The 26,996-nt window shown below is 40.2% G+C and overlaps 1 protein-coding gene across 1 annotated transcript in view; it reads left to right on the top strand.

Moving 5' to 3' along the window:
* Positions 1-26,996, top strand: part of syne2b (spectrin repeat containing, nuclear envelope 2b) — a 498,820-nt gene that overhangs the window by 418,690 nt on the left and 53,134 nt on the right. The window contains 3 exon segments of the mRNA XM_034159894.1: positions 9,764-9,926; positions 21,549-21,736; positions 25,594-25,744. Coding sequence (XP_034015785.1) covers positions 9,764-9,926; positions 21,549-21,736; positions 25,594-25,744 — 502 coding nt within the window.

Below are 26,996 nucleotides of genomic sequence, written 5' to 3'. Positions count from 1 at the left end.
ATGTAGTGGATAACTGAAAAAAATCCTTCAAATGGTGATGCAAAACACCAAATTTGTCACAAATACACCTTAGACATTACCCTTTTGAAAAGGCAGGGTGTCCACTTAAAATTTCAACAGGCAGCCAGGTAGGGGTCTGTTGCAGAGGTGGGACATGGTCACTGTCAAGTCATTGTCAAGTCATGAATTGGCAAGTCTCAAGTCAAGTCTCAAGTCAGCTTGCAACTAATTGGTGGTCATTATGACTTGAGACTTGACTTGGGACTTGACTTGAGACTTGTGACTTGCCAATTCATGACTTGAGAGTGACTTGCTGGTGACTTTGTCCCACCTCTTGTCTGTTGGACAGTATGTCTCATGGCCTCGGTCTATTTCAGGGGTGGGCAATCATGTGCCATGAAGGGCTGAGACACTTCAGGTTTTCCTTGATACCGGTCACCTCAGCAGGTGATTTCATTAATGTTCAGGTGTCCCAGAAGGTGATTTCATTGATGACCAGGTGTTTATTTTCAAGGGAGAAGCTCATCAGCAACCCAGCTGCTGAGGTGAATGGTTGCAAGGAAAAGCTGCAGTGTCTTGGTCTCGTTGGCCCACCCTGGTCTACTTGATAACTTCATATCTCCTCTGGGATGCCCTGATGCATACGGAAGCCAGGCACAGTGGATTAGAAATACTGTTTTTGTGGCAAGCCATAAATACATTATGCATAGGTTTAGTTCATTCTATTGTAGTTTAATACAGCAAGTTCTTGTTTATAAGGCTGTGTTATTTATTTCTCCCCAAGTGTAATTTACTGGCATTTAAAATCGATTTAAAGTTTTTGATTCACTGTGCCCCGGACACTAATTCATGGGGCACAGTGAATCAACTTAGAGTATATTGAAAAAACACATGATTATAAAGATTTCTTCTGGTGGTGTCAAGTGTTTGGCCCGCTGGCTGTGAACCGCTTAGGGGAAAGTGGCAGGTGGGGTGTTTGACTGGGGTGGTACACCCCAAATTTAAGGGAATTTTTCATTGTTTAAATTGTCGATATTGTCATTATTATAAGGTGCAGTGACACAAAATCTACTGTACACCTTTGACCCCCGTACAAACTAATATTGTCCTTGCCATTTTTACTATTTTTTACCGCATACCTCCATATAATTCAATCAAAGCCCAAACTATACCTTTTTGAAATCTTTATGGTCAGCAAATATTACGGAATACCTTTCAATATGACCCCTGTGTAATTCTTCAATTGGCCCCTTCCTGACTGCCTATTGATTACTCAAGTGGACAGTCTGCTTTTTGTAAAGACTAATGTCTGAGTATTTGTGCCAAATTTGGTGCTAGCATCACTATTTGAAAAATTCCTCTGTAAATAGTCTCTTACACAGTAAAATCACCAGTGTAAAACTAACACTGACAGTGTTGAATTAACACTGCCAGTGTACATGTGGTCCCACTCTCGGCAGAGTGGGACCATATGTATCTGCTGCATTATATACTGTCCATTCGATTCAACTAAATGTTGCCAAATGAATTGGACAGAGCTACATAATGCAAAGTATAATCAAAACCAGTGACTTTTTCATCCTGGGGTTTTTCAACTATCAACTTCTTCAGCTGACCAGTTTTTCAACCACATACCTGCCACTTCTTCAACCAATGTTGACTTTGATAACTGTTAGGGTTAGGGTTAAAGTTTAGGATTCAGGTTAGCAACATTCTATTGAGATTTTGCATCAGTGAATCGTAGCTGTGATGATCCTAATCTGCTATTAGTTTGCTGCACTTACTGGGTTGAGGAAGTTGGAAGGTTTAAGGAGGTGTGGTAAAAGAAGTACAGGTTGAGGAACTGCCTGGAATCACCCAAAACATACTCCCAAAGGAAAGAACTTATCAAGACAAGCAAATAAAATATTCTTCAATGGCCAAGTCAGTCACCTGACTTCAACTCAACAGACATTATTTTTAATATTTTGAAGATAAAATGGAATTCAGAAAGACCCACAAACAAGCAGCAACTGAAGCGGGCTGCAAAACAGGTCTGATAAAGCATCTCAAATGAGAAATACGGCATTTGGAGAGATCCATAGGTTTTAGTTATTGATTCTAAAGGATTTTCATCCATGTATAAACAAGAATCCTCATATCTATAATTACATTAGTTTTAGCCTCTGCAAATATATATAAAAATACATGCATTATTTAATGGCTACAGCAATTTTATTCAAACTCTTTAGTGTAGAAAAACAACATTACAAAGTTGTGTCGCTGTACATAAACATGTAAAGAGAATCCTCGGTGAAGTGAACTGCTTTAAGAAGTCCTTTGCGCTTCTATCAGGTGGAATTTAAATCAGTAATCTGAATTATCCTGATTTATACTCTGGAAGTGTTGCATCATCATGTTTTGTAGCACGGAGATAGTTCACAGTGAAGTGAGGCAGTGCCGTCATTGGATGATCCATTGCTGGAGTCCTGCAGCACTGTGTCACATGTTTAGATAAGCAGCGATAAAGTTTGTTTTTTCCACAGTGACTGATGACGTAGCCTCGCTCAGCCTTTGTCTGGGCCTCCACCCTCTCTGTTCCGGCAGATGATGCTAAGGTTTGACTTACTGGGTGGATTAGAAGCGTTGACACTGGCCCGCGCCTCGCCTTTGTCCCCCCAAAACAAACCGGGTGCTCCGTCACACTGCCCAGCAGCTGCTGCCTGCTGACACCAGCCTTTGTGCTGTCGGGCCCTCAGCCTCAGGGGCCACTGTTCATTCAAGGACACCAAGCTTCTCCAAACACCCAAAACCTCCTCTGTCCTTATTGTATGAATACGATGCACATGACGCAGATGTTTTTTTTCTCCGAGCTTCACACCTGTTACACGCTCATATTTGTGCCTTCTGTTGTCACAATGTACTTTTGTTTTAAACGTGTATTTTGTCAAGACATTTATTTTAAATTCAGCTTTTAGTTGCTGTTTAATCTCACATGGACAGCAGTTTAGCACAGCCTCTATATTCTTTTCAAGAGCAGAAGGCTAGCTATTAACATATCAGAGCCTTGCAGTGGTGGCGTTAGTGGCCACCAGACCAAGGCTTTAGAAAATAACTTCAAATCCATACATATACTGAGAGAGAGAGAGAGAGAGAGAGAGAGAGAGAGAGAGAGAGAGAGAGAGAGAGAGAGAGAGAGAAGGAATAGTGTCTGCTTTGGCTAAGTTCAGACGTATTACTTTCCGCAGGGTTGTGTAAACTCGTGAGTGTGTTGTATGTTTTGATTTCTGTAAGCCCTAACCAGCACACTTGGAGTCCAAGCAAATCCCAGGGCTCTATTACAACCAGGCACTGAAGCACTTTTACAGTTAGCACCTGTCACTTTAATACAGTCCTTTAGCACCTCAACACCCATCATGAAACTCTTTTGGTTCCTCCACCTGTAGGCTACTTATTATCTATCAATTATTGTTACTTTGAATTGCAAATATATGTGTGTGTATTTTGTTTTAATTGTTTTTTTCTGTCATGATTAATCTACTTTGGTATGTTGTGTGGTCTTAGTCTGTTTTTATGTTACTGGGACTACAGATGAAAATGAGCATTTTGCTATAATCTGGCATATTTACCTATATATATATATATATATATATATATATATATATATGAGGTCTATTAGAAAAGTATCCGACCTTATTTTTTTCAAAAACCATATGGATTTGAATCACGTGTGATTACATCAGACATGCTTGAACCCTCGTGGGCATGCAAGAGTTTTTTTCACACCTGCCGGTTACGTCATTCGCCTGTGGGCAGTCTTTGAGTGAGGAGTGGCCCACCCTCTCGTCGATTTTTTCATTGTTTAGGAATGGCTCAGAGACTGCTGCTTTGTTTGATAAAATTTTTTTCAAAACTGTAAGGCACAACTGAGTGGACACCATTCGATAAATTCAGCTGGTTTTCGGTAAAAATTTTAACGGCTGATGAGAGATTTTGGTCTGGTAGTGTCGCCATAAGGATGGCCCACGGTGCCTGACGGCGATCTGCGCTTCGAGGCGGCAGCGTCTCGCCGTTTCAAATTGAAAACTTCCACATTTCAGGCTCTGTTGACCCAGGAAGTCGTCAGAGAACAGAGAACTTTCAGAAGAAGTTGGCATGAGGAGTTTATTCGGACATTCCATTGTTAACGGACATTTTGTAATGAAAGAACGTGCGGGGAGAGTCGCATGTCGGGCCGGACCCGACCGCGGGGGGTCGCGACAGGAAAAACACCTCCGTAGGAAACCTTAACGGGCAAGTTGGAACATGCCCAAGCTGTTAAACAATTTCTCAGTTAATCACTTGTTGAAAGCCATCAAAAGCCGCCTGAATTTTACAAATGGTTTTCAACACGGGGGTTTTTTTCCTGTTGCGGCGCACACAGATTCACCGAGTCGTCACGGAAACGACTCGGCGAATTTGCGCGCACGTCTTTCATTACAAAATGTCCTTAAACAGTGGAATGTCTGCATAAAGTCCTCATGCCGGCCTCTTCTGAATCTTCTCTGTTCTCTCACGACGTCCTGGGTGAATTAAGCCTTAAATTAGGATGTTTTCAGGTCGAAACAGGCCGACGACGGCACCTGGAAGCGCTGCGCGACGTCCCGCTCCATGGGAAGTCCTTACAGCGACAGAAACACCCCATAATCTCTCATCAGCCGTTAAACTTTTCACCGAAAACCAGCTTAATTTCTCGAATAGTGTCCACTCGGATATTCCTCACAGGTCCGGAAAAATTTGATAAAGCAACGCGCGCCGTCTCGAGCAGCGTGTGAAACAAAGGAATTCAGCCGAGAGGGCGGGACCACATCTCACTCAAGGCCTGCCCACAGGGAAATGACGTCACCGACACGCGTGAAAAAACTCACGCATGCGCACGAGGGTTCAAGCATGATTGGTGTAATCGCACGTCATTCAAATCCATATAGGTAGGATACTTTTCTGATAGACCTTGTATATATATGTATATATATATATATATATATATATATATATATATATATATATATATGTATGTATGTGTGTCAGCCTGATCCCGTCAGATCAGGCTGACATATCAGGCTGACACAGAGCAGATCGACTGCCTCAATACACCATAAAAACACAGCATTTTATATTGAATCCCTCTTATCAAGCGGGCAATACAAATATGATCCGTCTGTTCCTCTGTAGATGACCCATGGTCACAGATATACAGTCATGAAATGACATGAATTAGAAGCAGTTTGCTCTTCTCATGTCCACATCTGCTGGTGCCTGTCCAGCCGGCCCGCACGCGTGTCTTGTGGACAGCACACCAGAACTGACACCACGTCATATGGAACAGAGCTCACGTGGGTGATGTGAAAGTCAGCTCGCCTGCTGCGCGTTCTGATATGATGGTCTGTTTCAATGTGGGGGTAGCCTATCAATGGGCTGCAGTCAGTGAACGCGCATGCGCGCTGCAGCCCACAGCGATATATGTTTTTATTTATGTCCATGTGGGGCAGTTGTTAGTCCATGTCTATCCAAACACAGTTTGTGTTGTCCAGCTGGGATGTGCAGATACACAGATCTCCACAGCCTCTTCCGTGGGAGGACACACCTCCTCCTGTCAGTTCAGCACACACACCAAAGTCACACTCGTGGGAAACTTAGACAAATTTCACTGCCAGCATGACAATGATTGTCTGCACACTGTTGTCGTGCCAAGAGTGCAAATGGCCACACATTTTCTAAATGCAAAATGAGCAGTGTTAGATGTTTGTGCGTGTCAGCTAGAATTTGGCTTACACCTGCCGTGAGATGGATCGATGGGTTCGCACAGCACACACTCTGTCTTTTAGCCGCTGGTGTGCGCAAATAGTTGTAGGTGTGCAAGGCGTTTGAGGCAGGGATGATTTTAGACATTTTGTATGTACACTTCATCTACACTTCGTGCGCACTTCGACCAAATTTCGCATTATGTGCGAAGGTGCCCTAAAAATCTTCTTACTTAGGAATGGTAAAATTAAGACTGATGCACTTGTTAAATTTAGGTGTCCTAAAGCAGGCAGTTTTTGTTTTGTTTTGTGTTTTGTCTCCAGTCCTCTTTGTATGTGTGGTTGTAGTTGCTCATCATGCTTTTTATCCCACCTGGTGTTGGATTTAAACAGTTTCAGCTTTCAAACCTTTAATATATGACTTGCTGTTACTGCACTGAGCTCCAGGTTGGCTTGTGTGAAATGGAAAAAAGGTGGCAGATGGAGGTTTTCCAGGCTCAGGTTCCCTGCTGGTTCTGTCTGTGTCTGGAGCCCCATTGGTTGTAAAGTCTGAAGATTTAAATGCATTAGACAGCTGCACCTGTAATTGCCTGAGGCGCTGGACTAAGTTTAATTGGTTTTTATCTTACTTTGTTCCCTGTTGTTGGATCTATTGCCATAATGTAGAGCAGTTTGTTCAGTGTATATAAAGTGGCACATTATTTAAATTGGTTTCATCCCTTAAATATGTGCTGGAATTAATTCTTCCCATATATGAAAGATGCATCAAACTTAATACAAATCAAAGAAAAAAATGGTGAATGGAGTGCTTTAACACTCTTCAATGTGAATCTCAAAGCCCTTTACAGTGATGCCTGACATACCCCTGTGCCAATATTGGCATGCTTCAAGGCAAGACACTCAGTGGTACACTGGGAAAAACTTGGGGATTAACCCTATAATGTCATATGTTTCATGTTTGATACATATATTTCATGGGCCGGGAATTATAGGATTAAAGACCTTGCCAAGTGCCAACTGTGAATGTAACTTGACAAAGGATTCCAAAAATAATCAACTGCCTATGTGGTTATATCAGCTATTGATGATTGCTGCTTTTTGACATAGTGCTACTTGAGGGATTGGAGATCACGGGTGTTCAGTTTAGCCTGGCATCCTTGCCCATTTTCACTGAAATTCCTCCATGTTTAATAAGATTATTTACCATAGAGGAAAAATATATGCAAATCCCTTAAATCCCTCATGCAAATACCAAAAAAAGTATCAAAAACATTAATTTAAAGAAATTCCACTGGCTACATGAGATATTAAACAGAATTTTTGAGGGAGAAAATGCAAGAAAAACAACTTTTTTTTGTTTGTTTGTTTGTTTGTTTGTTTGTTTTTTTGATATTATTATGACATTATATTTTACAAATGATTCATTATTAGGACAATTAAGATTGGCTGGGAAGGTTAAAGCTGAAGAGGAGGAGTGAGGAAGGAGACACAGAGTGGAGCAGATAGGCGGGCTGCAGAGAAGGAGGTGGGAGTAAGGAGGAGGTGGGAGTGTGGATAGGTGGGTGGGGGTCCAGTGCGTGTTCGTGGATGAGCCATCATCATGGAGTAGCCTCCTCACCATCCTGTAAGTATATCTCAGCCTGATCCTAAGGCATCGTCACACCACCGTGAGAGGGGAGCACATCAACTGTTACAGAGACCGAAGTGATGGAGATGAGGATGGATGAAAGGGGGATGGGCCACATGCAGGCAGACATGTATCGTACCATTCAGAGGAAATCCATTTCAGCTCACCAACGCTCGGGTCTCCTCGTGTGTGCGTGCATCTGCATGTGCAAAATAAGTGGTGTGATGTGCGTCTGACAGCAGCAGCCTGTTTGTGTTTCTGTGTTACTGATGGCTCTCTCCTCCCCTTCATTTCCTTCCACATCCTCGCAGTGATCCATGAAAGCTTGAGCTGCACGTGAGCTCGCCCTTGCATGCAGATACACATACACATGCAGATTCCTCAGCTGCTAAAAACAGAACAACATTCTCTTCCGGGACCAAGTTTCTGCTTTGCAGAATTTTTGTGCCTCAAGATGCAAAGCGCATAGCAAGTTTGGATGCAGCTCTTGTGGATAAAGCTGCTTGTTGCTGCTTTGCCCTACAGCGGGACATTGATAATGTGCTGATTAGTGATGCACTAACACCACATAAATATGTGCACTTATACATTTCTTATTACTAATACAGAGGACAGTATGAACACAGAAGTAAATGTAACAGGATGGACTTTCTTTCTCACAGCAGCAAAGAAATTCATCAAACTGTATTATCCATTATCATTCTGCATATAAAACTGAAGACTTTATGTAATAATGCAATTGTATGCAGAGAGCTAAGCATCACTTTCCAGAGAAAACAAGTGGGATATGTACTACTGTGGAAGTCCACAAACTTTGTCTCGATCTCTGATCTGATCACACTGAGTGCTGTTTGTATTCTAGTCCGTGAGTCAGTCATCAATTTTGACCTAATCAGTACCACTTAAGGGAACAAAACGACACTTACAATAGTGCCTCAGTGTACCATGGCCTACACAAAAATGTATGATAGCCATCCCAGGGTGATAGCTATAGCCAGGTACGTAGGTGACAGGACAAAATCCCAACGGACAAAATCCTAGCGGACAAAATCCCAACCCCTTTTTACAAAAGTGGACAAAAATCCCAGTCTCATTCCACAGCATCATTTCACTTGTTAAGAGGTTTCAGCTTTTTCAAAGTATTGAGTATTGTGTTGAGGTGACACCATAGTTGTTTAAAGTAAATGATATTCTATTTGAAAGTGTGAAAAAATGTAATTAAATGTGTGTGATGAACTATAAATAAAATATTTTGAATGTACAGTATATATGTGTTATTATTTTATATTTATACATATATATTTTATATTTATATTTATTCATGAGACTGGGATCTTGTCCACTTTTGTAATAAGAGGTTGGGATTTTGTCCGCTGGATTTTGTACAGCCAGGTAGGGGTCAATGAAGTGTTACACAAAGGTCAAAATTTAAAATGCTCTAATCTATATACAAATCATACACTGCATTATTTGTCTGATCACAACGATTCCAAAAAGTTATAGTTTGGACTAACTACGACTGAATGTTCTGGAGTTATAGTTTAAAAACAGCCAGAATTGTGACAAAGGTTAGTTTCAGTTTGTACAAGTGTCAAAAGTTAAAGCTGCTTGAATTTCAGTAAAAATAATGAAAACAATAATAATAACAATAATAATAAATTAATCCAATTGGGTCATCTGCCTCAACTGCCATGAGGACCCCTAGAACCATGGGTGCTGCCATTTTGAATGTGGGTGACGCCATTTTGAATTGTCACATGTGCCATGCCATCCATTTCATCTACCATGAATACCCGGTCGTGGTGACATCACTTCCAGTTTGCTTCTGTGTCAGATCAGTATCTACTTTGTCCACCATGAGGACCTGGCCACGGCGACGTCACTTCTGGTTTGCTTCCGCATCAGATCTGTCGCCGGCGTTGTTAAAAAAAAAAAAAAAAATTGCTAAAACCTCGCAAACAGAGCGCCCAAATGTGCGACCGAGTGAAAACGTGTCTTGTAGTGTGTAATTTAAGCAAAAAACAAAATAATAATTAAGCTGCCTTTTAATACCTAGTGGTGCTGTGACATGTCTTGTTTTTATGTGCTGTTTTAACTTTATTGTATGTGTGTTTTAGTTTTGTGAATCTTTGATTTTACTGTAAAGTATTTTGGACCCATTCTGGCTGCTGTAAAGCACTTTATAAATAAATGCTAATTGATTGTCTGATTGAAATTGGCCACTTATCTCACCACTAAGTTTTCTGGCAGGTTTGGTGAATTAGAAACACTATAAACATGCCATATTTGCACACAGTGGTTTGCAACTTTCACACTAATTCAACATTAAATTTCCTGAAACAAAAATTCACCCTCTGTAATATATTTCTCCTTGCAGGGTGAGGAAGCTGAAGGAGACTCTGGTGACGGTGCAGCATCTTGATAAGAACATGAGCAACCTGCGGACTTGGCTGTCATGTGTCGAGGCTGAGCTGGCCAAGCCAGTGGTCTACAGTGTTTGCCACAGCGATGAGATCCAGCGTAAACTGGCTGAACAGCAGGTGGGCAGAAACTAAATCAGTACTATTTTTACTAGTATTCATTCAGCAAGTCACCAAAAATTTTAATTTTGAGGTATAAAGTCAAATGTGTGTTTCCTACAACAGAAATGTGGAGATGAAGGTGAATGTTTCTGGCTGTTTACAGGTCCTTGTCCGTCTTACAGGGAGCATGAACTGATCTGAAGTATGCAAAAACATTGGATTTATCCAGTTCTTTGTTTCTGTGAGTTTTGTTGATATATAATCATGATATCAACCAATTCACGTGTCACCTATCAAACAGAAGCACATGGGGTTCAGTGCTCTAATGTTGAATGGAAAGGTATATCGTGCGCAAATGGATTACACCATCAGGGTGAGTAAAAATCAGTTGGTTTTAAAAAAAACACCTTTATGCTGGCAGTTGTGAAAGTTGGATAAACATTTAAAACTGTATCCTTTAACAAGAATCTACTGACCACCGTGCATGAGATGTCTACATAATATGGTTTCATCTGGACCTTGAGATGGAAAACGGATAAACCTGTTGCATGTGTATGTTTTAAAGTAAATGAGGCACTGATTGCCTGTCTTTAACTCTTGTGCGCTCAATCTGTGTGGTGTGACATACAACCCCAGTTCCAATGAAGTTGGGACATTGTGTAAAATCTAAATAAAAACAGAATACAATGATTTGCAAATCCTCTTCAATCTATATTGAATTGAATACACCACAAAGACAAGATATTTAATGTTTAAACTAATAAACTTTATTGTTTTGTGCAAATATTTGCTCATTTTGAAATGGATGCCTGCAACACATTTCAAAAAAGCTAGGACAGTGGTATGTTTACCACTGTGTTACATCACCTTTCCTTCTAACAACACTCAATAAGCGTTTGGGAACTGAGGACACTAATTGCTGAAGCTTTGTAGGTGGAATTATTTCCCATTCTTGCCTGATGTACGACTTCAGTTGTTCAATATCCCAGGGTCTCCGTTGTCGTATTTTATGCTTCATAATGCGCCATGCATTTTCAATGGGCGACAGGTCTGGACTGCAGGCAGGCCAGTCTAGTACTCGCACTCTTTGATTACGAAGCCACACTGTTGTAACACGTGCAGAATGTGTCTTGGCATTGTCTTGCTGAAATAAGCAGAGATGTCCCTGAAAAAGATGTTGCTTGGATGGCAGCATGTGTTGCTCCAAAACCTGGATGTACCTTTCAGAATTGTTGGTGCCATCACAGATGTGTAAGTTGCCCATGCCATGGGGACTAACACACCCCCATACCATCACCTTTGCATGGTAGAGTTTTAACTTGCACTTGTAGATGTAGCGACGACTGACAATGGTTTTCTGAAGTGTTCCTGAGCCCATGCGGTAAGATCCTTTACACAGTGATGTCTGTTTTCAATGCAGTGCCACCTGAGGGATCGGTCACGGGCATTCAGTGTTGGTTTTCGGCCTTGACACTTACTTGTAGAAAGGTCTCCAGATTCTTTGAATCTTCAGATGATATTATGGACTGTAGATGATGGAATCCCTAAATTCCTTACAATTGAATGTTGAGAAACATTGTCCTTAAACTGTTGGATTATTTTTTCATGCAGTTGTTCACCGCAATTTGCTTGTGAATGGCTGAGCCTTTTTGGGATGCTCCTTTTATATCCAATCATGACACTCACCTGTTTCCAATTAGGTGTTCTTTGAGCATTCATCAACTTTCCCAGTCTTTTGTTGCCCATCCCAACTTTTTTGAAATGTGTTGCAGGCAACCATTTCAAAATGTGCAAATATTTGCACAAAAACAAAAAAGTCTATCAGTTTGAACATTATATCTTGTCTTTGTGTTGTATTCAATTGAATATAGGTTGAAGAGGATTTGCAAATCTTTGTACTCTGTTTTTATTTACATTTCACACAATGTCCCGACTTCATTGGAATTGGGGTTATATCAACTCTTTTAATCTGACTTGTTGCTTTTTTCGGCTGGATTCATCATCACCACCGTTTTGGAAGATGACATACTTTAATTACTTATCATGGACATTGTTTGTGAATAAACAGGTTTTTCAAGAAGTCCCTCTGTGTTTGTCTGCTATATGGCAGTTAGCCTGAGCCAGAGGAAGCTGCCGCTTTGTTCCACCACCAACAAGAAGAACAAAATCACTTATTTTAAAAGCAGAACGTTCTTTCTGCAATTATTTTATTAGCATCACAGCACTCCATTTATTCACAATCAGTGTTTACCACAGCCAGTGTTCTTTGTCTGGTCAGCATTCTGTTAGCGATGAAAATAAATACCATTAATGATCCACCAAGACAACAAAAAGTATATTCATTTACCCTGTTAACAATAACAACATGTCATTCATTATGAGCGGCTGAGTGTACAGAGGTGGGGCTATAACATCATCATTTCAGAAATGTTCCGTATAGGCTGTTCACACAAAAATGCCAATCTGGCCTTTTCAGATTAATCCACCATGGGACCAGCTTTCAAAAAGTAAAGTTTTGGGCTCTGAAAACAGTGGCTCCCTGTGGACGAAACACCTATATGGTACCAAACTTTTGCAGATATATGTGAACCTGTGTCCATGTGGACAGGGCCTTAAATTAAGTCACTCACTGTAACCCTAACCCTACCTAAAAAGCTACAAAATGTAGCTATTGTCTTCAACAACATCACAGGTGACTTTGAGGTACTTTTAGAATAGGAAGTAACTTTTTCCTTGCAGCAGTGATGTACTTTTACTTTTGGAACCTCACTGCTGTGGCCACCCTGTAGTGGTCTTAAGTATGATGATGAAGTAGAGTAATGTGTGCTGAAAGGAAAAGCCTCAGCGACCTGTAAGAGCACAGTTATTTGAAGGGTTTGAAGCCGTCGCACTGATCTGAGAGATGGCAAATGCAGTGCGAGCCGGGCCACAGAGGGTGGGCCACTATGGCCAAAGAAATGGACTTTTAAACTGTTAGGCTATTTGTGCTCCACCTCAGAACTACTTTACTAAGTGGAGAAGGTTTGAGAGGTGATGGAAGAGTGGAAGAAAGAAAAATTCAAGCACATGACAGTACAGAAGGTAATATTTTACAAATGGATTGCTGGCATTGAGCAACATGACAAATTCTTTGGCTGGTTGCAAAAGGTGCAATCAGTGTCTGGATCACATGTGAATGCTTTTGCCAAATGTAGTCAACTTTTATTTCTGCCACATGGGAGACAAATAAAAGATCTCTAAAAGTTGACAATGATTTGCCTTCATGGTATGCAGGCCATGAGCATTTCTGCTTGATTATTTGCACTAACATTATCAGTATTGATGTTTAATAAGAAATTGATTATAATGATTATACTGAGAAAACATTTTTTCAATTTCTATTTTCTGATGATTTGAACTTCAGGTTTTCACTATGAATGAAAATAAATTTAAATGGTGCAATATTGATTCATCACTGGCTAACCGGTTTTATTATGTTATTGTATGGGGCTAAAACATTCATATTAAACCATTTCTTGGTGCCATTGAACAGGTGAAAATGTCATTCCTAGTGTCTGTGAGCATGGAGAGACAAACATGTGAAGGATTACCTCACAAATGTCAAACTTTTTAAGGTGACGGATCATACAGGTTAGCCACTTACCTTAGCCTTCAGTCCATTCCATGGTTCTAGTCTTCACTGATTCATTCCAAGTCACCATTGAGAGACTTGATCTGTAAGACAGATGCTGGTTTTTAGATAATGATGATTAGTTTATAGCTGGAAGAACATGTGCAGCAACATCGATTGAGACAGCTGGAGATGGATTTGGATGCAGGGGTTGCCGAAAACATAGCACTGTGAGCCACGCAAATGCCTACATTACGGCACTCCTGTATTTCTGTCAGTGCTGTTTCCCTGAGTTTTGTGCTATCTGTAGTGCATGCGCAACTCATGCACAATTTGACTACATTTGTACTACAACCCAATTCCAATGAAGTTGGGACTTTGTGTAAAATGTAAATAAAAACAGAATACAATGATATGAAAATCTTTTTCAACCTATATTCAATTGAATACACTACAAAGATAAGATATTTAATGTTTGAACTGATAGACTTTGTTGCTTTTGTGCAAATATTTGCTCATTTTGAAATGGATGCCTGCAACATGTTTCAAAAAAGTTGGGACAGGGCAACTAAAGACTGGGAAAGTTGATGAATGCTCAAAGAACACCGAATTGGAAACAGGTGAGTGTCATGATTCACAAGCAAAGATGGGGTGAGGATCACCACTTTGTGAAAAGCTGTGTGAAAAAAAATAGTCCAACAGTTTAAGAACAATGTTTCTCAATGATCTCAAGGAATTCTGGGATTCCATCATCTACAGTCCATAATATAATCAGAAGATTCAGAGAATCTGTAGAACTTTCTACACCTAAGCGGCAAGGCTGAAAACCAACATTGAATACCCATGACCTTCGATCCCTCAGGCGGCACTGCATTAAAAACCGACATCATTGTGTAAAGGATGTTACTGCTTGGGCTCAGGAACACTTCAGAAAACCATTGTCATTTTACACAGTTTTTCGTTACATCTACAAGTGCAAGTTAAAACTCTACCATGCAAAGCGAAAGCCCTACATCAAGAACATCCAGAAATGCCGCTACCTTCTCTGGGCCCGAGCTCATTTGAAATGGACAGACGCAAAGTGAAAAAGTGTGCTGTGGTCTGATGAGTCCACGTTTCAAATTGTTTTTGGAAATCATGGACGTTGTGTCCTCTGGACAAAAGAGGAAAAAGACCATCCAGATTGTTACCAGCACAAAGTTCTAAAGCCAGCATCTGTGATGGTATTGGTGTGTGTTAGTGCCCATGGCATGGGCAACTTACACATCTGTGATGGCACCATCAATGCTGAAAGGTACATCCAGGTTTTGGAGTAACACATGGTGCCATCCAAGCAACGTCTTTTTCAGGGACATCCCTGCTTATTTCAGCAAGACAATGCCAAGCCACATTCTGCACATTATGTAGTAAAAGAGTGCAGGTACTAGACTGACCTGCCTGCAGTCCAGACCTGTCGCCCATTGAAAATGTGTGGCACATTATGAAGTGCAAAATACGACAACGGAGACCCCGGGCTGTTGAACAACTGAAGTCGTACATCAGGCAAGAATTGGAAAGAATTCCACCTACAAAGCTTCAACAGTTCGTGTCCTCAGTTCCCAAACGCTTATTGAGTGTTGTTAGAAGGAAAGGTGATGTATTACAGTGGTAAACATACCACTGTCCCAGTTTTTTGAAACATGTTGCAGGCATCCATTTCAAAATGAGCAAATATTTGCACAAAAACAATAAAGTTTATCAGTTTGATTATTAAATATCTTGTCTTTGTGGTGTATTCAATTGAATATAGATTGAAGAGGATTTGCAAATCATTGTATTCAGTTTTTATTTACATTTTACACACCGTCCCAACTTCATTGGAATTGGGGTTGTACTGTATGTCACACCACACAGACTGAGTGCACAAGAGTTAAAAACAGGCAATCAGTGCGTCATTTACTTTAAAACATACACATGCAACAGGTATATCCATTTTCCATTTCTAGGTCCAGATGAAACCGTATTATGTAGACGCCTCATGCACGGTGGTCAGTAGATTCTTGTTAAAGGATACAGTTTTAAATGTTTATCCAACTTTCATGGCAACTGCCAGCATAAAGGTGTTTTTTTTTAAACCAACTGATTTTTGCTCACCCTGATGGTGTAATCCATTTGCTCACGAGATAACCTTTCCATTCAACAATAGAGCACTGTACCCCATGTGCTTCTTTTTGATAGGAGACACATGAATTGGTTGATATTATGATTGCAAATCATTGTATTCTGTTTTATTTACATTTTACACAATGTCCCAACATCAATGGAATTGGGGTTGTATGTGTGAAGCGGCCCTTACTGGTTACAGAATTGAAATTATTTTCCAAAACATTTCGAAAACCTTTGCAATGCACATTATGGTTCCTATGCTAACTATGGCTTCAATATGTTATCAACTGTTTGGCTATGTTTAACATTCCACTTGCTTTGCCTCCATGTGGCAGCACAACATAATAAAAGTAAGTGTAAGTGATGGAACCAAGATTGCATTGTTTTAGGCTACAAACAATAATCAAGTAATAAGGACCGCAGAAGCAAAACTTGCATCATCTTCTGGCTTCCTTGGACTGTGATCATTATGTGATATGACCAACTTAAAAACAATTAAACACCCTTCAGTGCTGATGGCTGTTCATCCCCATATCAACTGCGAGCAGAAGACCTATGGTTTATTGGACTTGGCAGTGTTCCATTCCAGCAATAACCCTCTCTGCAGTATAAGATAATATTCTAAGTAAGTAGTATAAAGTAAGAGAGGTTTTTGAGGTAGTGTTCTCTGTCTCAGCACAGTAGAACAGCTTTTTCACAATAAAATACTTCAAACAAATGATTGCCGGTAGAGTCGTTGTCCCCCATGCGCACACAACCGGGTCAGCGCATGTGCGCACGTGTACTACCAAAAAAAAAAAAAAATCGAATCAATTTTATTTATATAGCGCCAAATCACAACAGTTGCCCCAAGGCGCTTAAAAAATGGTGTACATCCTCAGTGCAACGAAAAATTAAAATCACGTCAGAAATTATTAGTCCAGCTTTTCATTCTAACTTCCTGCTAATAGCCTCCAGACAGCGCAGTGGATTTGTTTTGTGTGTGTGTGTGTGCGTGCACGTGTGCGTGTATGTGTGTGTGCAGAGTGCAATGGTACAAATGTATGGAACCAAATTTTGAATGAATGAATGAAAACTGTTTATTTCGAACATTTGATACAACAACAATTACAAGATAGATCAGTGAAGACAACAACAAAAAAGTTCCTTCTGTGTACCCAACATGTCCGAAAAGGGGTAGGGTGAAGCATCAGCTTATTATCCTACCCCTTCTTCCCCACAACCAGTAATACCCTTTGCCACATATACACATAGATTCCTACACACCTAAACCGATATCAATATATATATATATATATATATATATATATATATATATATAATATATACACATACATATACACAAACATAATATACACCTACACATACCTACTTACATACAAAATACTATATATTTACAAGCCGAAGCAAAGAACAAAAACACCCTAACCCTCATTACCCTTCCTCCTCCCTATACCTAGAAAAAAACATATTTTTGTACCGCTGTTTGAACTGGTTCATGCTTGGACATTGCTTGAGCCCCACTCCCAATCTGTTCCACATCCTCACCCCACAGACAGAAATACAGAAACCTTTTAATGTTGTTCGTGCCCACTGATGCTTTAAATTAAATTTCCCCCTCAGACTGCAATCCCCTGATCTGTTAAAAAACATATTTTTAATATTTGCTGGAAGTAAATTGTTTATTGCTTTATACACGATTTGTACTGTTTGAAAATGAACCAAGTCTGTGAATTTTAAGAATTTGGATTGCACTGTTTCTTTCTCTTTTTGCTCTGTATGCACCACTCTGCATTTAATCATTAGTGATCGATCTCTGCTCCCCTCCACAGCATGTCTTTTTCCTGGTTCTCTCCCTCAGCCCCAACCAGTCCCAGCAGAAGTACTGCCCCTCCCTGAGCCTGGTTCTGCTGGAGGTTTCTTCCTGTTAAAAGGGAGTTTTCCTTCCCACTGTAGCCAAGTGCTTGCTCACAGGGGGTCGTTTTGACCGTTGGGGTTTTACATAATTATTGTATGGCCTTGCCTTACAATATAAAGCGCCTGGGGCAACTGTTTGTTGTGATTTGGCGCTATATAAAAAAAAATGATTGATTGATTGATTGATCTCTATAGCCAGTATTATGAATAATTCTTATAGCTCTTTTCTGCATTACTGATAGTGATTGTGTTGTACCTTTATAAGTATTACCCCATACCTCTGCACAGTACTGTATATATGGTAAAACCAATGAGCAGTAAAGAATGCGGAGTGAGTTGTGGTCCAGAATATGTTTCGCTTTGTTTAGAACTGAAATGCTTCTTGACAGTTTACTTTGTATGTTTTATATGAGTCTTCCAGTTTATCTTATCATCTATTATCACCCCCAGAAACTTATTTTCATGTACCCTTTCAATATCTACCCCCTCGACTTGTAACTGAACCTGTATGTCCTGTATTACAATAGCCAAATAACATGTATTTTGTTTTACTTAAGTTTAATGATAATTTGTTTCTGTCAAACCATATTTTCAATTTTCCCATTTCTATACTGATCCTCCTCAGTAACTCCTGCAAATCCACCCCTGAACAAAAATGCTTGCGTCATCTGCAAATAATACTAATTTTAATATTTGGAAACATTGACAATATCATTTATATAAATTAGAAACAGTTTTGGACCCAATACTGACCCCTGTGGGACGCCACAAGCATTGTCCAAGCATGATGATGTATATTCCCCCAACTTCACAAACTGTTTTCTGTACTTAAGTAGCTTCTCACCCAGTGCAACACCAACCCCCTAATCCCATACTGTTCAGTTATTGATTAATATGTCATGATTGATTGTATCAAAAGCCTTTTTAAGGTCTATAAATATCCAACTGAATCTCCTCAACTGATTCTATTAATGCAAGTGATGTTGAACTATGTGCTCTGAATCCATATTGACTATCAGTAAGTAATTTATGTTATTATGATTTGTCTAATCTAGTATTGAATAACTTTTCTAATAATTTGGAAAACTGTGGAAGCAAAGAAACAGGTCTATAATTTGTGAAGTGGTGTCTATCCCCAGTCTTATACAGCGGCACAACCTTAGCTATTTTCATTGATTGGGAATTTACCGGTTTGAAATGATAAGTTACAGATGTATGTTAATGGTTCTACAATCCATTCAATGACCTGTTTTACCACCACCATATCAATTTCATTTAAATCGGTAGATGTTTTATATTTACAATTATTCACAATGTCTATAATTTCTTTTCCATTCACTGCTGTGAGGAACATTGAACAGGGATTTCTTTCTATGAGATTATTATCCCAATCCTCAGGTTGGGAATCAGGAATTTTTTTCTGCCAAGCTTGGTCCAATATTTACAAAAAAATTATTAAAACCGTTGACTACCTCATCCTTATTTTCCTTCTTGACATTATTATCAATGAAATACTGAGGGTAACTCTGTTTTTTATTACCATTTTTGATAATGCTATTTAATATATCCCATATTCCTTTAATATTGTTTTTGTTATTATATAATATGTTACTATAATATTCCTTCCTACATACCCGTATAATATTAGTTCATCTATTTTTGTATTTCTTATATCTATTTTCTGCCTCTTTAGTCTTTAGTTTTATGAATTCTCTATACAGTGTATTTTTCTTATTACATGCATTTCATAACCCTTTCGTCATCCATGGTCGAGCTTGGATTTTTTGTTTTCTGTAGTCTTGTTTAATTGGACAATTTTTATCATATAATGATGTAAATATTGTAAAAAAGTTTCATATGCACTATCAACATCACTTTCACTGTATACCTTTTCCCAGTTTTGCTCCTGTAAATCCTTCTTTAGTGTGTTCATGTTTTCCTCTGTCCGCACTCGCCTGTATTTATTTTCTCCTCTGGCTGATTCCGCCGATGGTTTCTATTATAAACGATGAAAACTGGTAGATGATCACTAATGTCATTGACTAATAATCCACTCACAGTGTTATTCTCAATATCATTGCTGAATATATTATCAATTAAGGTAGCACTATGGGATGTAATTCTGCTTGGCCTGGTGATTTTGGATATAAACTCATACTGTACATTATACTGATAAATTCATCTGTTATTTTATGCTTATTTGGATTGAGCAGATCAATATTTACGAGGTCTATTAGAAAAGTATCCGACCTTATTATTTTTTCAAAAACCATATGGATTTGAATCACGTGTGGATTACATCAGACATGCTTGAACCCTCGTGGGCATGCAAGAGTTTTTTCACGCCTGTCCGGTTACGTCATTCGCCTGGTGGGCAGTCTTTGAGTGAGGAGTCATCCACCCGCTCGTCGATTTTTTTCATTGTTAGGAATGGCTCAGAGACTGTTGCTTTGTTTGATAAAATTTTTTCAAAACTGTAAGGCACAACTGAGTGGACACCATTCAATAAATTCAGCTGGTTTTCGGTAAAAATTTTAACGGCTGATGAGAGATTTTGGTCTGGTAGTGTCGCTTTAAGGACGGTCCACGGCGCCTGACGGCGATCTGTGCTTCGAGGCGGCAGCGTCTCGCCGTTTCAAGTTGAAAACTTCCACATTTAAGGCTCTGTTGACGCAGTAAGTCGTCAGAGAACAGAGAACTTTCAGAAGAAGTCGGCATGAGGAGTTTATTCGGACATTCCATTGTTAACGGTCATTTTGTAATGAAAGAACGTGCGGGCAGAGTCGCATGTCGGGCTGGACCCGACCGCGGGGGGTCGCGGCAGGAAAAACACCTCCGTTGGAAACCTTAACGGGCAAGTTGGAACATGCCCAAGCTGTTAAACAATTTCTCAGTTACTCACTTGTTGAAAGCCATTAAAAGCCGCCTGAATTCTACAAATGGTTTCAACACGGAGGTGTTTTTCCTGTCGCAGCGCACAGATTTGCCGAGTCGTCACGGAAACGACTCGGCGAATTTGCGCACACGTCTTTCATTAAAAAAATGTCCTTAAACAGTGGAATGTCCGCATAAATTCCTCATGCCGGCCTCTTCTGAATCTTCTCTGTTCTCTCACGACGTCCTGGGTGAATTAAGCCTTAAATTAGGATGTTTTAAGCTCGAAACAGGCCGACGACAGCGCCTGGAAGCGCTGCAGGACGTCCCGCTCCGTGGGAAGTCCTTACACCGACAGAAACACCCCATAATCTCTCATCAGCCGTTAAACTTTTCACAGAAAACCATCTTAATTTCTCGAATAGTGTCCACTCAGATATTCCTCACAGGTCCAGAAAAAATTTTGATAAAGCAACGCACGCCGTCTCGAGCAGCGTGTGAAACAAAGGAATTCAGCCGAGAGGGCGGGACCACATCTCACTCAAGGCCTGCCCACAGGGAAATGACATCACCGACACGCGTGAAAAAACTCACGCATGCGCACGAGGGTTCAAGCATGATTGGTGTAATCGCATGTCATTCAAATCCATATAGTTAAAAAAAAAAATAAAAGGGTCGGTTTATTATCTAAGAGACCTCGTAAGTCACATTTTCACTCTAAATGGAACCAAACTGCATTCAAAATGCAATGCAACACAAATGGGACAAATAATCCATGTCATGTGACATACAAATCACCAATCAAATGATAAGGATCCACTCAGCAGTTATATAAAATCAGTTAATGAACACAAAATATTTGGATTACTTCCAAACTAATTACTGAAAATGATGCACTTCATACTATAAATTGACACAACCACAAATATTTGTTTTATATGATGTTTTAAACAAACACTGGGTCATGTGACTATGGCACCCATGCTTTGACATCCATCAGTGTGGGTTAAAACCAAACAAAGTGAAGTTTTGCCTCATCTTTTCTGAGAAACTAAATTGCAGATGTGATGTAAATGACTGCTTGCTGTCTGCAGGATCTGCAGCGAGACATTGAACAGCACACAGAGAGTGTGGCGTCTGTGCTGACATTGTGCGATGTCCTGCTTCATGATGCCGACGCCTGCTGCAGTGACTCAGAGAATGATTCAATCGAGCAGACCACCCGTAGCCTGGACCGCCGCTGGAGGAACATCTGTGCCATGTCTATGGAGAGGAGGATGAGGTGAGAGGTCACAGGATGAGGATGTCCAATTAGACAGAGGGACAGATAGTAAAATTCTTTAAAGTCAGGTTCTTAATGACAGGAGGATTCAAAACCCAATGAAGTATTTTGGTTGGAGTAACATAGCTTGATTGTGGATGGGTTCAGAGAAGGTTTTATATATAAAAAAAAGTGACATTTCTGCCACAGTTTGCCAGATGGCACATGGGAGACCAAAGCCAACATTTTTGTTTTAATTTTTATGAAATAGGCCAACTCCAGACATATTTATCACATAGTACAAATTTGTATAATTTACTTGTAATGATTGATGAAAATGAAGTCCAAGGCATATTCTGTTACAGCGAGCCTGTCAAAACTGAGATTGGGCCCAAAAAGCAAGGAGCTATTGTGAAAAGCAAAGTAACAATTTATTGTGATGATAACACGAGAATTTGGAGTGATTCAGGAGACACAAGAGGCAGGAGACACAGACTGGACCAGAACAGGTGTAGTAGCAGGAAATCAGAACACTGGGAACAAAGAAACAAAGGCTGGTCAGAAAACAAGGCCAAGGAGACAAGAGCAACATGAAACATTATCTTCTCAGATAGGGAGACCAGGTTACTACGTAGTGATAACTCAGTGTAGTGGCTGAACCAGGGCTTATAAGCAGGTGAGTTGATTGTAAACAGGTGATGAAAATCAGCTCTGTGATGTGGTGCCTGGAGAAACAGAAAGGGAGGGGGAGCAAAGAAGAGTAAACACCAAGACAGCACAACGTAATTAGTGACTTGGAAATGTTCATGTATCCATCCCCTGACCTGGCTGTGAAAGTAATGATTTATTTGAACAAAAATACTTGTTTAGTTTGTCAAATTACCTTTGGCCTCTGAAAATGGAGGGACTGTGTGAAAATGACTGTTGTACTAAATTATGAAAAGCAATCACTGTACAAATATTTATGGACCTATTGGTAGATGTTAATTTGCTGAACTTTGAAATAATAAATTGAAATTCTAAATTACCTTCAAAACAAAATACGGCAAGGTAACGCAAGTCTTCTAAGTTGCCAATCGTTTACAAGCCCAATCAAAATAAAAGCCAAGAGAAAATACATTTTGAAACAAAAATATGTAAAAATCTGACTTTCCATGTGTCAATAAACAGCAGTATAATTAATACAAAGAAACCCACCCATTTTGATCCCAGTAATTGATCTTTGGCAAATTTGAGACCCCACCTCTATACATGTGCCATTTTCAGTGTAAATCAGAAAATAAAATCCCTTTAGCTGTTTCCTTGTTTGCACGTGGGGTTGCCACAGCAAACCCAAGGTGTATCTGTATGTTTGGCACAGGTTTTACACCTGATGCCACTCCACATTACATGGAAAAATGTGCCAGGGGTGGGGTTTGAACTGAGAACCATCCACACTGAAACCAAGGTACACTAACCAGTCAGCCACAACTCCTTAAATCAGTGATAAACTTAATCTGTGTCCCAAATGACCTGAACTACAATAACTGAAATTTGGTAACTCTGATCTCACCTGCGCAATTCCAGATTCCCCCAACCCCAAACAACCCCCCCCCCCCCTTTCCCACCCACATCCCGCTAGCTGGGACTTCAGCGTGGGCAGTCGCAGCTCCTCCACTCTCTGCTCTGTGTTTTTCTATCTCTGCTCCAACCTTCAAAGTCCCAACTTCACCAGACTGTGAATTCTTCAAGCTACTGTATATTTGAATAACCATGGAATTTATCAGCTGGTCTGGGCTGGGGGACCCTGCGTGCCCAGATGGAACTTATCCTGCGGGCTATGTTCTCGATGCCTGGGAGAAGTGGTGTGTTGTGTGCTTGGCACCACTCACCGTGGAAGACGTCGAAGATTTATTCTTATTTGCTTTTATGTAGGAGGGCTGGGGCTGATTGGGTTATGCGCTCCCCTCACCTACCGGAAATTTGGCAAAATGGCTGCTAACAGAACCACAAACCCCACAACTGTCCATCATGATTAACAAGGTGGGCAAGGTGTGCAATCTCAGACTGTGTTACTTTTGAACTCAAATGCAAGTTGGAAAACATGTCGGAGTAAATATCTGCTTTGCAAAGGAAGATGTTGGAGACTAGGGATTATTCATTAATTTGATTTCGACAGTCAGAGGAGCCGCAAATGGAATTTCTCTGTCTCTCTGCCGAACCCAAAACATGGCAGCCTTATCAGCTACTGAAGTTTTTCCTCCAAAAGTATTTCAATGGCCTTGATGAAGCATTTGGCTCCCCTCTTATCTGCCCTTATGCCCTCCCCTACAGCCTGCTGTTGTCAAGGCAACTCCAGACTGTACACATGGACAGACTGCACACATGACGCATGCCTTCCCCCTTCCACCCTACCACCCCCCCCTTGTGTTTCTGTTTAGCGTACATAAACAATCAAATGTATATGTGCGGTTGTTTTAATTCTGATGTGTGCCATTATTATGTTCAACTAGTAATAATTGTGGATCAATTGCTGTATTTTTTGTCTGAGGTAACTGGGTGTGATATGAATTGCCCTTTTAGGGATCAATAAAGTTGTTTGAATCTTGAATCTTGAAACATGCCCTACATATATGTGTGTGCAAGGTTTGGTGGACATCAGACTAAAATATATATAATGCTGTTGACCCTTCTCAAAACCCTTTATGGGGCAGTTCTGGAAATGTGAGTGTAAATTCAGTAAAGACAATGGAGGAGTTTTTAAACAAACTCAGATTATAGTATGATGTGAGGTGACACACTTGTTGCACATATGCTTGTTTTAATGCCTCATATTATGTTGTTCCAATAAAATATTCAATCCAACAAATGGCTGCACTATTCCATTAAATATGTTTCAGTTATTTGGCTTAATTTGTGATAATATTCAACAAATTTGGTGAGAATTTAGCCCTGAATATTTAGTGTCTTTGAAAAACTATTTGTCTCGAATTGAAAATGACCACACAGCAGGACTTTAATGGTTTGCACAGATTATTTCATTTGAAGTGCGGACAAGATTGGAAAATAACACTGCAATTAAAGAAACAGGATTTAAATCATACAAAAATAGGAGTACCGTGTGCATAAATAACTTTTGAAAATTCTTCCTGGACTTCTTAAATAAAATTGTGCAGGGGTCTGAGTGACCTCAGACAGTCTGGCGGAATAATCCAAAGGTTTGAGTCATGTATTTTAGATTATCAATCACAAAGATTTACCAGACTGATGTGATTACCACAGAGTGATGGGATCACAGGATCAGCTGTGAAGCAGGACCCTGCTTTCGAGAAGGACCAGACTTCAGATATGAACTAAAGTAAAACAATCAAAACATTGTAATTTTTTTTTTTTTTTACTGTATGTTTCATCCTGTCAGATTAAAACAGTTTTTTTTCCTGCTCACATTTGTGATAAATAAACAGTGTACATGCTTGTGCACATACAGACCCCGACTGTATGAAATAAAAAAAAAAAACAGTACGATACTTGTTCATATCAATTAGGTTATTATTTTCAACACCAGAGGGCACAAATCTGAGAAAATATTTTCAACCAATTACTTTGAAGCAGTTATTCTCATATTGAGGATCCATTTAATACTTCCTTTGATACAGTCTTTTCAAACACAAATATTGCAAAGATTCCAAAAGGTTCCAGAGCTGTGTTTCAAGTTAGCCATCCATAATTTACATTACCAATAAGTAAATAAATAATTACTATCCACGTTCCCATATTCTGTCCATTCTTTTACTCCAATTTTGCATTCTTGTTCTATTGTATATTTCATCATTTATTGACTGGTTCATTTTTGATTAAGCAGTCAAAAAAAAAACTAACAATTGTCTTTGTGTTTGAAGGATTGAAGAGACATGGCGTCTCTGGTGTAAGTTCCTGGATGACTACTCTCACTTTGAGGATTGGCTGAAGACAGCAGAAGTCACTGCAGCCAACCCAGAATCCGCCAATGTTCTCTACACCAGCGCCAAGGAGGAGCTCAAGAAGTTTGAGGTCAGCAGAGGCCTCATGTACAAAGCATTCATACGCACAGAAACGTGGCATACGTCCGTCCCCACACTAACTTTGAAATGTATCAAAAGTGAAAAGACTGTGTGCAAAAATCACAGCTGGCGTGCACACATTTCTACAGCTATTGTTCCACTGCCGACACCTAGAGGTGATACTGGGAACCGTTAATAGTGTGAAAACATGAAGTCATCAGAGTGATGTGCACACCAGAGACACAACTGGAGTGGGTAGAGAAAGGTGGCAGGAGTGATTTGTGACCAGAAAATATCAGCAAGAGTGAAGGGGAAAGTCTACAAGACAGTAGTGAGACCACCTATGTTGTACGGCTTAGAGATGGTGGCACTAACAAAAAGTGACGAGAATCACTTTTGTGTCAAGTGATGAGAATGGACAGGATTAGGAATTAACATATCAGAGGGACAGCTCAGGTGGGGTGGTTTGGAGACAAAGTCAGAGAAGTGAGATTGAGATGGTTTGGACATGTGCAGAGGAGGGACCCAGGGTATATGGGGAGAAGGATGCTGAGGATGGAACCTCCAGGCAAGAGGAGAAGATGGAGGCCAAAGAGGAGGTTTATGGATCTGCTGAGGGAGGACATGCAGGTGGTTGGTGTGACAGAGGAAGATACAGAGGACAGGGTGAGATGGAAACGATTGATCTGCTGTGGTGACCCCTAACAGGAGCAGCTGAAAGAAGAAGAAGATAAAGGCATGCACAAAGTGATGAGGAAAATGACATCAACAATGGCTGTGTTAGCGTTGTTAGAGAACCTTGCAAAGGATGCAATCTGACGTGAGCATGTATTCAGGGAACGCAAGGATTTACTTGCAAATGACGATAAATGCCTCATTAGCCGATTCCAATTACCAAGACCTCTGTTACTGGAATTGTGCACATTGCGGCCGGCCCAGAGCACAATACGGCGAGGAGCCAGGGGTTGTCTGTGCCCACACAGGTGCTGATCATGCTGGGATTCCTGGCAATAGGGGCATTCCAGCATGAGCTGGCTGATTGGTCGGGAGTGTGCCTGTCAATCTTGAGCCGAGGTATGCCAGCTGTGTGGAATGCAGTCATCCAGATACATCACATTCCAACATTAAAGCGCAATTTGCAGTGAGAACCAGTTTCCCTAATGTAATCAGAGCTATTGACTGCACACATATTGCTATAAAGGTGCCATCACATGAAGAATTAGTTTTTGTTAATTGGAAACATTTTCATTTCATCACTGTTC

This window comes from Thalassophryne amazonica, chromosome 19 (genome assembly GCF_902500255.1).
Source record: "Thalassophryne amazonica chromosome 19, fThaAma1.1, whole genome shotgun sequence".
NCBI classification, from domain to species: domain Eukaryota; kingdom Metazoa; phylum Chordata; class Actinopteri; order Batrachoidiformes; family Batrachoididae; genus Thalassophryne; species Thalassophryne amazonica.
Note: the sequence above shows the minus strand (reverse complement) of the source record. Positions and strands in the feature narration are given on the sequence as shown.